This window comes from Coccinella septempunctata, chromosome 1, assembly GCF_907165205.1.
Source record: "Coccinella septempunctata chromosome 1, icCocSept1.1, whole genome shotgun sequence".
NCBI classification, from domain to species: Eukaryota; Metazoa; Arthropoda; class Insecta; order Coleoptera; family Coccinellidae; genus Coccinella; species Coccinella septempunctata.
This window is the reverse complement of record NC_058189.1, coordinates 37732145-37746887: the sequence shown is the minus strand read 5'-3', so window position 1 is coordinate 37746887 and position 14743 is coordinate 37732145. Positions and strand designations below refer to the sequence as shown.

General features: G+C 35.5%; 1 protein-coding gene across 1 annotated transcript in view; it reads left to right on the top strand.

The window, feature by feature from the left end:
- The window catches only part of LOC123309343 (heparan-alpha-glucosaminide N-acetyltransferase-like), a 78230-nt gene extending 64935 nt beyond the window's left edge, over positions 1 to 13295 (top strand). The window contains exons 9-10 of the mRNA XM_044892419.1: positions 12436 to 12622; positions 12943 to 13295. Coding sequence (XP_044748354.1) covers positions 12436 to 12622; positions 12943 to 13243 — 488 coding nt within the window. The 3' untranslated portion in view covers positions 13244 to 13295. The remainder of the gene's footprint in view (positions 1 to 12435; positions 12623 to 12942) is intronic.
- Positions 13296 to 14743: the final 1448 nt, after the last annotated feature.

Sequence of the window (14743 nt, the reverse complement as noted above, 5' to 3'; positions counted from 1 at the left end):
GTTTGGATTCACCATAAATTAAAATCATGTCAACAAGTTCATTGTTTGGATAAACGTGACGCATTTTTCAACTACTTTGCGGTACTCCGAAAATTCACAAAAATCATACGCTGACTCTGACGGTTTCCAGTATACTGAGTTTTCGCCTGCACAAGCCTACCCATATGCAATTACCAAGCATCCGAAGCACTACCGAAACAATACCTTGAGTATGCATGCAGATCCGGAGTGGGAATTTTTCAGATTTTCGAGTAACTTTCGAAATACTCAGCCCTGGTGAATATTTTATATAAACGATTGTTAGTACCATGACTTATTTTGAGGAGTTGTATTACCTGTCAAAAAAAAAGCCTAACCTTCGAGAACACCCTGTATAGTGTTAGTGTAAGTTTAAATATATCCTAATCAGTCGGACGTTTTAAGTAAGTGAAGAAAACGTTACATTGGTGTCAGGTTCAACATCGCTCAAATTAAATAAATATATTCGGTTATTTGAAGTTCATTCCAGTGACCACAAGACTACAGAACGCGATGGAATGGACTTTTTGAGTAAGATGAACGAAAGAATGGTAAAAAATTCTCGAAATTAAATGAGAAAATGGACGAGAACTCTTCTAAGTTAGATGAATAAATGGAAGAAAATTCTCGAAATTTAAATGAGAAAATTAACGAGAACTTGTTTAAGTTAAATGAACAAATGAAAGAAAAATTGAATGTAAAAATAATTAACCGGATTTAAAAAAATTGTAATGGTGTGGTGAGTCAACTTACTGATAAATTGGATAAGAAACTGGAAACCATAAATGAAAAATTCGATGAAGTGGACGAAAGGTTCTAAACAGGGTGTCCGGGGAGTAACTGTACATACTCATACCAGAGATAGAGTTGGACTAGCTGATTACGGATTGACTATAAAAAATTAATTTCTGGATTTCCCTAGAAAGCTACAGGGTGATTTTCCAACTTCATGGAAATACTAACCCCCGGTTTCATAAAGCTCGATCGGGGAATCAACGCTTGATTGACAGATAAACGTCAATTTGTTTTCAATCAATAATTCAGTCATAAGAATTCGGAATTCAATTCTCGAATCAAATTATGATCTATATACATCTATTCAATGATTCTAAATTACTCCTTGTTCAATATATGTAGGAATGAAAAAGTTTTAGCGATTTCGTTTTCGAAATCCAGTGACTGTCAAATCGTTGATCGGGCAGTAAGAGTTTTATGAAACCCGCTGTTAGACCATCATAAAATCCAAACTTATTGAAGGATATTATTGAAACTTGGGTGGTTATTGACACATGCTAAGGTTGAGTTAGAAAGATATCAATTATTCCATTATTCCAGGACCCGAAATCTTCTGTTAAAGTGGTCAGGGTAAAAAACACACTTTGTATTTCGAATTACAAATAATTGATTCGTTTTTTAGAAAGAAGCTAAATTATGCTTCAATTTGTGGTACCGCTCAAAGTTGTCACATCAACAATTATTTTTTTATGAATTTCTTAATTTGGATAAAGTTCGAAAATTGCAATTTATTTACCTGAACAGGACTTAGTCATCTTGTGCAGGTCGAAAATAAATAATGGATTTTCTTGAAAAAGTCACTGAAGGTGAAGAAGACTATTATAATTTATTGATATACTGGGTGGCCACCCCAGACGCGGATTTCACTTTGAGGAAGAAAATGAAGGTATTTTGAAGAAAAAAAATCGGTTATGTGTATAGGGTATACAAAAGCATATTTTAAAATTATTCTTATGTATACCGGGTGTTCGACAACAATGATATAGACCAAAGTTACACTTCTTCCAATGTAAAAACCTCTATATGAATTCCAAATTGGTATGGCAAGTTCAAATAATCATTAGTTTTATGATTTTCAGTTTGGGAGAATGTTACAAAATATCTAACAAGATTCTAAGATCAAGCTCAAAAATGCACAGAAATGAAATTTCCTTGAAGATAAAATATATTCTGTGATAAATTTCAAACATTTTGACAACTGAAATTTGAGATTGTTGTTTGTTGCTTGTGTTTTGATTATTATAAAATAGTGAAATTATTAAAATGGCCAATTTCACTAATAGAGAATATGCTGATATGATGTTCGTGTATGGTAAATGTGAGGGAAATAGTCGAGCTGCTGTGAGAGAGTAGGTATCGTCTGAGATTTCCGACGCGCAGAATTCCCAATCCCCAAACATTTTCTGCAGTATTTAGTTGTATAGCGCAATATGGTAGAGTGCCAGATAGAAAGAATAAGGATCGCCAAAGAAATCTAGAAAGAGGTGATGAAGTACTACAATTAATTCAAGCACAACCTTCAACTAGTATAAGGAGAGTAAGTGCACAATTACATTTGCCGAAGCATGCACCTTGCATGGAATAATCAAAGAGGAAAATATGTATCCGTACCACATACAACAGGTACAACGATTGGAACCTGGCGATAATATCTTAAGACTGAATTTTGCACATTGGATAGCAAATCACAGAGTCACTTTGTACAGAACAATATTCAGTGATTAGGCTCAATTCACCAGCGATGGTGTGTTCAATATTCATAACTCGCACATGTGGGCCGAAACTAATCCACACAGTGTAAGACTGAAAAATTCACAACAAAAATTTTCAGTAAATGTTTGGTGTGATGTGATAAACAAACATTTGGGGCCTCATTTTCTTGACGGTCGCCTTACAAGTGCGATTTATCTAGATTTCTTACAAAATATTTCACCCGGCATGCTACAAGGAATAAATATTAGAGGAATTTATTTCCAGCATGATGGAGCTGGACCTCATCTTGGCTTGGAAGTGAGAAGGTACCTCGACAATACCTATCCAAATAGATGGATAGGTCGAGGAGGACCTATTCCATGGCCTCCTCGATCTCCAAATTTCAACCCGCTAGATTATTTCTTACGGGGAAAATTGAAGGATATGGTATATTCTGAAGAAATCCAGTCAAGAGAACAGCTTATGAACAGAATAATCAACTGTTGCGATATTTTAAGAAATAATGGCGATATGATTCGGAAGGCTGTATCCAATTTGAAAATTCGGCAAGAGAAATGTATACAAGCAAATGGTTTTCATTTCGAACCACTTTTGAAATAACGTTGACTCAGCAATTCATTCGTTCCTATTTTTATTTTTATTAGGTACTCTTTACTGTATTTTAGTTTTTTTCATTTGTTATTGTGTCGTTATTGAAGTGCTTATTAAAGCTCTGAACTTTTTTGTGAATTTTCTAAAATACTTTCGCATTTTATATTCAAACATGAGATTTTCAGTACTCTTCATGGTAAAAAATTCAATTTTTCGAACTTTATCCAAATTCAAAAATTCATAAAAAAAATAATTGTTGATGTGACAACTTTGAGTGATACCAAAAATTGAAGCATAATTTAGCTTCTTCCTAAAAAGCGAATCAATTATTTGTAATTCGAAATACAAAGTGTTTTTTTTACCCTGAACACTTTAAATGAAGATAAATGAGTCCGGCCCTGGAATAATGGAATAATTGATATCTTTCTAACTCAACCTTAGCATTGTCAATAACCTCCCAAGTTTCAATAATATCTGTCAATAAGTTTGGATTTTATGATGCTCTAATGTATGATGGTCTAAGTATTTCCATGAAGTTGGAAAATCACCCTGTAGCTTTCTAGGGAAATCCAGAAATTAATTTTTCAATGAGTAACCATATAGTCCAACTCTATCTCTGGTAAGAGAATGTACATTTATTTCCCGGACACCCTGTATAGTGAGTGAAAAATTTGACGAAACTGATGAAAAATTTGGCAAAGTTTATGATGAAGTTAACGGAAAGTTTAAAGAAATGGCAGGAATAATTAAATTCCAAATTAATAGATTCCTTTTGATGGAAAAATACCCTGGTCGATATATCAATAACAGTTTGAAGTTGCTGCGCTGGTGAACAATTGGAACGACAACGAAAAAGCCATGGCATTAATAATAGCTCTACGAGAAGAGGCACTCAACATTCTGCAAACGATTCCGGACAATCAACACAAATTAAGAACCGAGTGCAGAAAACAGGGGAAAATTTCTAGGATTTTGATGCCGATGTGCCAAGCATAATCAGGCTGGCTTATATATCTGCTCCAGATAGCTTCCTCGAACAGCTGTCAATCCAGAAATTCGTGGATGGGATCAAGGATAGTGAAATACAACAAGCCCTGAGACAAGCACGCCCTAGAACCATGGATAATATCTTAGCCCAGGCTTTGGAAATTTTTTACCTGAGTGGTCAATTCGAGAATAAGGTTTTTTGGATTCGAAGTTTTATTGTTGGATGTTATTATGAACTTTTAGCTGTGTATTTGTTGCTGAGATCAATCACATCCCTTGTTTTTCGTCATGGTTCAAGTGCGTTCACAAGAACTAAGCACAATACTTACGGCGCTGCTTGAAGATTAAGTTTGGAAATGATATATTATTCTCTGAGCAGTTTCTCATTCTATCTGGAAATGGGTTTACCCCTGTCTACGCTACTATTCCTATGTTTCATAAATGATATAGGAAAATATATTAAAAGGAATGTACTGTATTAACGGGTTTTATAGGAGTCTATAGACTCCTACAAAAACCCGATAATATAGTACATTTCACATCCGAGTCGAGAAATCTGATAGGATATTAAGGGAAGTCTATTTTTATTGTTCGCGGACGATCTCAAATTATTCAGGGTCATAAGAAGCATTCAAGATTGTCTTTCATTACAAGAAGATAATGTTGAAAAGTGGTGTCTAGACAACCCAATATGAATATTCATCATAACTCGGAAAGCTATGAGGATCCTATAGGATTCAATAGCAGATCACGCAAAGATTTCAATAATCTTGATGAGTTAACGTCCAATTCTTTAGATTCGGAAATAAAATATCCGTAAGTTGGACAGTTTGATAACTTTTATTTCTCAACTATGCAGTCGTTTCGAGGAAGGTTACCTCTTTTTCAAGGCTTAAAATTTCTTATAATTAATAGAAGAGTATACACAATATTATTAGCACCTACCTAGTCAATTTATTAAATGTTTAAGTCATAAAATCTCTTCAAAAGTAGAGCTGAGAAAGCGTTTATCACATAGCACATTTCGGTTGGATGTGAAATCAGTGAAAGGCGCGAAACATGAGGTCATGAGGTTAGAATCTTTGAATTATCTCTCTATGATCACAGAATATAGACTAGAATAAGTTGTTATGTTATCACCTAAATTATACCTGAATTAACAGAGTATAGTATAGAGTTTATGATCAACAAATATGGACAGAACAAAAGACACTCACCCCCGGTTTCATAAAGCTCGATCGGGGAATCAACGCTTGATTGACAGATAAACGTCAATTTGTTTTCAATCAATAATTCAGCCATAAGAATTCGGAATTCAATTCTCGAATCAAATTATGATCTATATACATCTATTCAATGATTCTAAATTGCTTCTATTTCAATATATGTAGGAATGAAAAAGTTTTAGTGATTTCGTTTTTGAAATCCAGTGACTGTCAAATCGTTGATCGGGCAGTAAGAGTTTTATGAAACCCTCTGTTAGAATAATTGGCTGTATAGAATACTAAGATCCTGCACATCTTCTCTATGGATATTCGTCTTCGGACCGCGATACGGTGCTCACGTGTTAGAAAACGATTCTCAAATTTGGCTGATAACTTCGAAAAAGAAAGTGTTGATTTTCATAAAAATTTGGGGCAGTGAATAAGACATTTGATGCTCTTACTGAGTGGGAAAAAAAAAGTAGAAAAATCTCATAATTATTCGGTTTTTTCTACCAGTAATAATATATTATTGGATTGCATTCATTCAGAAGAATTGATAAACACAAACGCGATAAAGTTGACCAGATGTCCCAAGAATCAGATAACCGCTGATAGCGAGGAAATAAACATGAGTTCCACGCCTGGGAATCTGATAAACCCTAATCAGAATGATACACAGGATGCCCAGATGAAAGACACCACACAAGATAATCGATCACAAAATAATAGCTCCCCTCCAGGAAACATGATTGGATTTGACCAACATGGAAATCCAGTTTATCGAGTCCCTAAAACTCACACATGGCAAGTAGTCACCAGCAACAAAAGGAAAAGAGTTAGTCGCCAAACTTCAGAAGAAAGTGCAGAGCAAATAGAAACAAACAACAGATTTGAACAACTCCAAAACGATGATAGCGGAAATACTTTACCTGATGAGCAAGGGAAAGGCAGGAAAAATAACGGAAGAGAAGTAATCCACAAACCACCACCCATATATATTTATATCGTATCAAACTATAAGGATATGATAGCAAACTTAACAACAGCGACCCCTCCTGAATCATATGTCGTTAAAAGCATGGCAAACAATATAATCAAAGTCAATCCAGTCAATTCAGAAACGTATAGAAAATTAATACATCACCTGAGATCTGAAGATATCATACACCACACCTATCAATTGAAGGAAGAAAGGGCTTATAGAGTAGTTATACGTGGATTGCACCACTCAATACCAATACCCGAAATTAAACAGAAGCTCGAAACGAAAGGCCATAAAGTGAGAAATATCATCAATGCCAAGCACAGGGTGAGTAAAGATCCACTCTCACTTCACTTCATAGATCTAGAGCCTCAAAAAAACAATAAAGAGATATTCAATCTGGAATTTCTTGGGCAAATTAAAATCAGAGTAGAACCACCAAGATTTAAAAACAATATTGTTCAATGCATGCGATGTCAAGATTATGGACACAGCAAAACATATTGCAGAAAACCCTATAACTGTGTTAAATGTGGACAAGACCATGACAGTAAGAATTGCCGGAAACAAAAAGATACCCCAGCCACATGTGCACTTTGCCAAGGTGCTCACCCTGAAAATTATAAAGGATGCACTGTTTACCGCGACCTGATAAATATGAAACACATAAATAAAGTAAACAGAGCTAACACACAAAACCAACCAACAACAAATACTCCCCAAGTTCAAACACTACCGCAACCAACTCAACCAAGAAATATTGGTAAATCGAATAAAACCTACGCCCAAGCCCTAAACACCCAAGACACAGATGGCATAGATCAACTATCAGAAAAATTAACAGGCTTCCTCGAGGAATTCAAAAACTTATTTACACAACTGCTCAACCAAAACAGCATGATCCTAAGCATGCTCACTACAGTTATCAACAAACTAACGAACTAATGGCTACATCATTACGAATAGCTGCATGGAACGCCAATGGCCTAAAAAACCATATCCTGGAAATAGAATATTTTCTAAACATCAACAAAATCGACATCCTTCTGATCTCCGAAAGTCATGCAACCTATTATACTAATATCAAAATACCACGATATAACATATATTATGCAAACCACCCAGATGGAACAGCTCATGCCGGATCAGCAATCATAATAAAAAATACAATTAAACACCATGAAGAACAGCCTTATATCACTAACAAAATCCAAGCAACTGTACTGAATCTGGAAACCCTCCATTGACCCCTGTGTATAGCAGCAATATATAGTCCTCCACGCCATACAGTAACAACTGAAGAATACAACGACTTCATACTCACACTAGGCGCTCGTTTCCTTACTGCAGGCGATTGGAACGCGAAACATACTGCATTTGGATCTAGATTAACCACCCACAAAGGACGAGCTCTATACAGAACGATATTAAACAATAACCTCAATATCCTATCTACAGGAGAACCCACTTATTGGCCCACTGACTTGAATAAAATCCCCGACCTGCTTGATTTTGGAATAACTAAAGGCATTGGTGATGTACACAACAATATTGAATCCTGTTACGATCTTTCATCCGATCATAGTCCCATAATAATCACCCTTAGCACTCAACCGATCCAGAAGAAGTCTATACCAAAATTATGCACCGCAAAAACAGACTGGGAACTATTTCGGAAAACAATTGATGAAGCCATAACTCTGAACCATCGAATAAGTAATGATGAAGAAATAGAAGAAGTTACTAAATACCTGACAGAAATCATACAATACGCGTCCTGGACTGCTACACCAGATGCAGGTGAAAAAGTGGAAATTCAAAATACACCACTACACATCAGACAAATGATATCTGAAAAACGAAGAGTAAGACGACTATGGCAAAGTAGTAGAAACCCATCAGTCAAAAGAAACCTAAACAGACTGACCCACGAAAACCTCACAGGAAATAAAGAACAACAGTTTCCATAACTACATAACCCAGCTATCCCCTGACGACCATTCTTTGTGGAAAGCAACAAAAAAGCTGAAACAGCCCATAGTAAGCAACTCACCCATCAAAAAATCTGATGGAACTTGGGCTCGCACAAACTCTGACAAATCAACAGTTTTTGCCGAATACCTAGCCGAAGTATATAGTCCCAACCAACAACAAGGTAACTCTGACAGTGAAATAAAAGATTTTCTAAAAGCTCCTAACCAGCCATCTCCTCCAATTGAGCCCTTTACACCAAAGGAAGTATTCAGTGAAATTAAATTATTGAATTCGCGCAAAACACCTGGACACGATCTTATAGTAGGAGACGTACTGAAAAACCTGCCACGGAAAGCCATAGTTCTTCTCACTACAATATACAATAGAATTTTAGAAATAGGCTACTATCCAATGCAGTGGAAACTCGCACAAGTCATCATGGTACTTATATAAACCCGGCAAGACACCAACAAACTGTGAATCCTACCGCCCGATTAGTCTGCTACCTATCATGTCTAAGCTATTCGAAAAACTCCTACTAAAAAGACTAGAAGAAACAACAACACTGAAAAATCATATACCAAATCATCAATTTGGATTCCGAAGCAAGCATTCAACAATCCAACAATGCCATCGAATTGTTAACAAAATCAAAACTTGCCTAGAAACAGGGAATACTGCAACTCAGTGTTCCTAGATGTAAAACAAGCCTTTGACAAAGTCTGGCATGAGGGACTACTATACAAACTAAAAAAAATCTTACCTGACCGACTTTACAAATTATTGAAGTCATACTTGAATGACCGCTACTTGCAGGTTAAAATAGAGGACTCGTTATCCGATTATAAGGCCATAAGATCAGGCGTCCCACAGGGTAGCGTACTCGGGCCTATACTCTACCTGATATATACCTCGGATATCCCACAAACAGACCAGTCTAACATAGCAACATTTGCAGACGACACAGCAATTATAACCTCAGATGCACACCCATTGTTATCATCCCAAAAACTACAAAATCATCTGGATGCTTTCTCTGAGTGGCTTAAAAAATGGAAGATTGAAATTAACACCAACAAGTCGGCCCAGGTAACTTTCACAAATAAAAAAGGGAAACCACCACAAGTAAAACTACTAAACACACCCATACCTATCCAGACAGAGATCAAGTACCTTGGACTACATTTGGATGAAAAATTAACATGGAGAACTCATATAAAAATGAAACGGCGACAACTCGACCTTAAAGTGAAGAAAATGTACTGGGTATTGAACAAAAAATCGAAGCTGTCTCTTGAAAATAAAGTGACAATCTACAAATGTATCCTTAAACCAGTGTGGACTTACGGAATAGAACTGTGGGGATGTTCTAAGCCGTCCAACACAAGAATATTTGAGTCATTCCAGTCGAAAACACTGCGTATGATAGAAGGAGCACCATGGTATGTCACAAACCAAATTCTACAAAATGATCTGGGAATAAAATCTATAAAAGATACAATAAAGCCAAGAATCAACAAATACAAGGACCGAACCACAAATCACGAAAATACTATGATAAGCAATCTTTTCACCGAACCCCTCATGGAGAAGAGATTGAAAAGAACCTGGCCCGAAGACCTCTTGGAGGAATAATTGTGTGGTGAACCATTGATGGATGGTACCCAACTCAAGCCATGAACTATCTCATAACATTTACTGATTACTGATAAGTAGATTGTTAATATGCAATAAAGAGTTAAAAAAAAAAAAATCTTCTCTATGGTTCATAGTTTTATGCTTCTTTATAAGAATCATTTCACTAATATTTCTTGCATGTCTATCTCCTTCATAATCTAAGATTTTCACATCATCAAAATTAAATTTATGACCTGTCACATGTGTATGATTGGCTAAAGCTGTTTTTATGTCATCGGTTAGATTACTGCAATCATTTTTATGTTGTCTTATTCTTGCTTTGAGATATTGTTTTGTTTTCCCAATGTATGATCTATCACAATTAAAACAGGGGATCTGGTAAATTAGATTGGACTTTCAAATTGGTGTAAAATTTCTTTCCTCTATCAATATTATAATTACGGATTATAGATCCTTGTTTTATAATCCCTGATTTCATTATTGATATTCATATTACGATGACGCTCATATTCCTTCTGTTTTTCAAGTTTAGAATGACCGTCCAAGAAAATTGGTGTATAGAGGGATGTATCAGAATGTAATCATAAAAAATTTTGTTTCATTCTGACAGCCCTAGAACCCCACCTCCAACGATCGAAATGAACCGATATTCTGTTTTTTTTTCTATTCAGAATGTTTCAAGGATTCCTTCTGTAGAAGATAAGTCAGTTCAGAATGATCGGCCGAGGAAATTGATGGCTAAAGTATATAGAGGGATGACTAAAATATCCCTAACATAATTTTTTTGTTCATATTATAGCTCCGATTATAAAAATGAACTATTCAGTCTACGATGAAGCGCCTATTCCTCATTTTTCAAGTTCAGTATGGCCGGCCAAGAAAATTGGTGGATAGAGGAATGTATCAGAATGCACTGAAAAAAAAATTTTGTTACATTCTGACAGTCCTAGAACGCCACTCCCAATGATCAAACGAACCGATTTTTTTTCTATTCAGAATGTTTTAAAGGTTTCTTCTCCAGAAGATAAATCAGTCCAAAACATCCGGCCAAGGAAATTGATCGCTAAAGTACATAGAGGGATGACTAAAATATCCTAACATAATTTTTTGTTCATACTACAGCTCCGAGGATCAAAATGAACTATTCAGACTACGATGAAGCACATATCCCTAATTTTTCAAGTTCAAAATGGCCAGCTAAGAAAATTGGTGGATAAAGGAATGTATCAGAATATACTCAGAAAAACCACCTCCAAAGATGAAAATGAACCGATATTCTCTTTACGATGAAGCGCATGTTCCTCTTTTTTTTTCAAAAATTTCAAATGGCCATCCAAGAAAATTGATGGAATGGGTGCATGGGGAAATAAATTTTCTTGGCCATTTTAAATTTGCAAAACAGAAAAAAGAAACATACTCTCGATCGTAGAATGTCCGAAAGAAATATAAATTGTTCTGAGTAAATCTGATACATTTTTCATCAATTTTATTGGCCAGCCGTTTTACACAACGAAAAAAATATGGGGAACATGTTTTCCATCGTCTACAGAATAGTGGTAGTTCATTTTAATCGTTGGAGCTGGGACTCTAGGGCTTTCCGTATGAAAAAAAACTTATATTAGGATATTTATTCATTCCTCTATATACACTATCCATCAATTTTTCGGACCGTCTATTTTGAACTGATATTTCTCCTGGAAATCCGTAAAATATTCTGGACAGAAAAAAAAACCTATGAAATTATAGATTATAAACCATAATTTATAATCCTTGGTAAGAAGCCACTCCATCCCTCCTTGCATATAGCTTATTATTTGCTTCGACATTCTAATCTAAATAAGGAAAAAAATTAACAAACTGCAACATTGATATCAGACATACGGTATTTGCCGTGGTGGAATAGTCGTTCTTGAAACTGGACAGCTGGGGGTAAACATCACTACAGTGTATAAATCTGGTTGATTTGATTGATTGATCTTATTTTCACTTATGACGTTTTTTTTTATTGATTGAGTGGTAAAAGATGGATCCACCGAAAAAATAGATCGCTGGGCTTACTAGTCGTCCTTCTTAATCTTCCAGTGAACTCTTCTATCAATTCACTCTTCATCTTACTCTTAGGCCTGCCGCAGACATGCAACTTTTCAGTTGCGCAACAGTTTGATTGCAAGCGGTTCGAGGGCGCACACAAAGACAATCGCTGCAACTTTTCAGTTGCATGTCTGCGCGGTCCCATATAAATGCATTGTACTCACTTCTGCAACTAAACAGTTGCAAAACTAAAAATTGCATGTCTGCGGCAGGCCTTACGATCAATCATTAGTATATTATTATTATTACGCAAAGATACAGAGAGTGTTAAGGCAGAGCCTTAAACACAAAAAATCAATACATAGTGAAAAAAAAATACATAATTATGTGATTCAAATACTATATTACTGATGCTGAATGCCTTTTATGCGCCGGGAGTCCTTCTGTTAACCTCATTGAAAGAGTGGCAAACTCTCATCTCAATTCATGATATATTTACAGGTTGCCTCAACGCAATATTCCATACATTCATCGGGGTACAGGCTGGAGTAATATTATTGATTCATAAGGATCATAATTCCAGGCTTGCCCACTGGATCTCTTGGTCACTGGCTTGCTTCGTTTTAGGAGGAGCTCTATGTGGTTTTTCTAGAGATGACGGTTGGATCCCAATCAACAAGAATCTCTGGTAAGATTAGTTCGCTACAATTCTTTTGATATAAATGATTGTTTCAGAGGTCCGGATCGTATTCATATTAAATTCGATACAAGAATATAATAATTTACAGAATATGCAGTGAGCAGTTGAAACAATGAAGTTAATAGCTACTTCCTATCTTTTATAAGCGGGAGTACCAAAAACTAAAAAATATTTTTTTATAAGACTATATATATATATATATATTCTTTTGATATGGAGCATTACAATCTTGAACAGCAAACAATAATTATAGCATATATATTTTGTAGTTCTTCGTATAAATTTTCATATAAATCATATTTTTTCAGGTCATTATCCTTCGTTTTAATAATGTCGCATGTGGCTTTTCTCATCTTGGCCGTCTGTTATGTATTGATCGACATGAAGAACTATTGGGGAGGGCAGCCTTTCTTCTACGCGGGAATGAACTCAATCTTGATGTACATCGGTCATCAAATGACACAAAATTTTTTTCCATTCTTCTGGTTGATAAATGACTATGAAATGCAATCCCGTTTCCTGATTCTTTTACGGAGTGTCACAGGAACTGCCATCTGGATGTATATTGCTTACTATTTATACAAAATCAAATATTTCTTCACCGTATGAAAATTGACCGAAATATCCTCTATCTATCACAATAAATGAGATGAGAACTGAAGCGGAGTTTTTATAGAAATTAAAACAATTATCGTATAAAAATTTGGCAATTTTTTTTTGGCGCAACCTCAACTCATTCAATATGCCCAGCCGCAGAGTGAATTTCGTATTTTGCTCAATATGTCATATTGATTATTTTCATTAGAACTCCAAATCAACGTTCATACCTGTTATATTGACACTCTAAAGGAGTTCTTGCAAGGTTTAATTTCTGCTATTCTTTCCGCGAGATAGCAAACTCACTCAAGCTTCATATGCACTAGACCGCTTTTTTGGCGTATCCGTATATCATCAGATAAACAGATGATATACAGAGGCATTCAAAATTTCAGGACATGAATTTAGGAAGTGATACCTAGATTTAGTTAAAATAAGAACCCTTTTTCGAACCTACGAGATGAGACTAGAGCCCACGAGACGAAACTCTAGGCGAGGCCTTATGTATTGCTTTGCGATTTCTTCAAATGACTACATTAAAAAAATCAGAGAAAAACAAAAAAACAAAAAAAAAAAATCGTTTTGAGAGAAAATATAATGTTCAGAACACAAATATTCAGATAAATAATGAAAAGGAATATTTTTCACGAAAGGAATAACTATGGAATAACTCTTCAGGAGAAGAACCAAAAATTACCTCAAGTGGAGAAGTTTCGCTATGTGTTTAGCCCGTTCCTATGTTAATATTGGAGTACAATCATCTGATTCACGAAAAACGTTCAATCAGTTTGACCGTATTGACGCGGCACGCCGAGTTATCTCTACAGCTATTTCTCTCAGTTCAGTGTGACATCCCTATGGTAAAATCGGTTATGACGCTGGAGTATTCTCCTTTTAATATTTTTGTTATCGTATATTCAAAGCCGGATTAGCTCGCACTAACTCGCGTCTCCCATAAGTTTTATACACCCGTTGGTAAAACTCTACTAAGTGATGTTGTCGCAATATGGTGAACTTTATTACCTTTCTTCTCGAATGCAAAAGTATCTCTCAACATTTCGAATGAAATCGCCATAATTTCCGGTTTATTACACAGCACTATGATACACTATCGTCGTTGTCAAAAAACTCTTTGACCATCGGCCAAGAATGCAACCCTCAAAACAACAAAATTCTCAAGGAAAATGAAATTTTTAATACTAAGGATAAATTCAGATGCATACCAACCGCTGATATGAATATCAACAAGTGTTACGATCTGAATTGAACTAGCCAATTTGCCATCGTCAAGGCCCCAAATGGAGTATGCCCTATCGAAGAAAAGCAGATGCTGACCATGCTTTCGGTCTTGACGATGGCAAATTGGCTAGTTCAATTCAGATCGTAACACTGATATTCATATCACCGGGTTGCATGCATCTGAATTTATACTCATTATTGTATTCATTGCCTCCTAGTTTAGGCGTGATCATTCTTTATAAAAATTTTTAATCTTCGATATCGATCAACTTT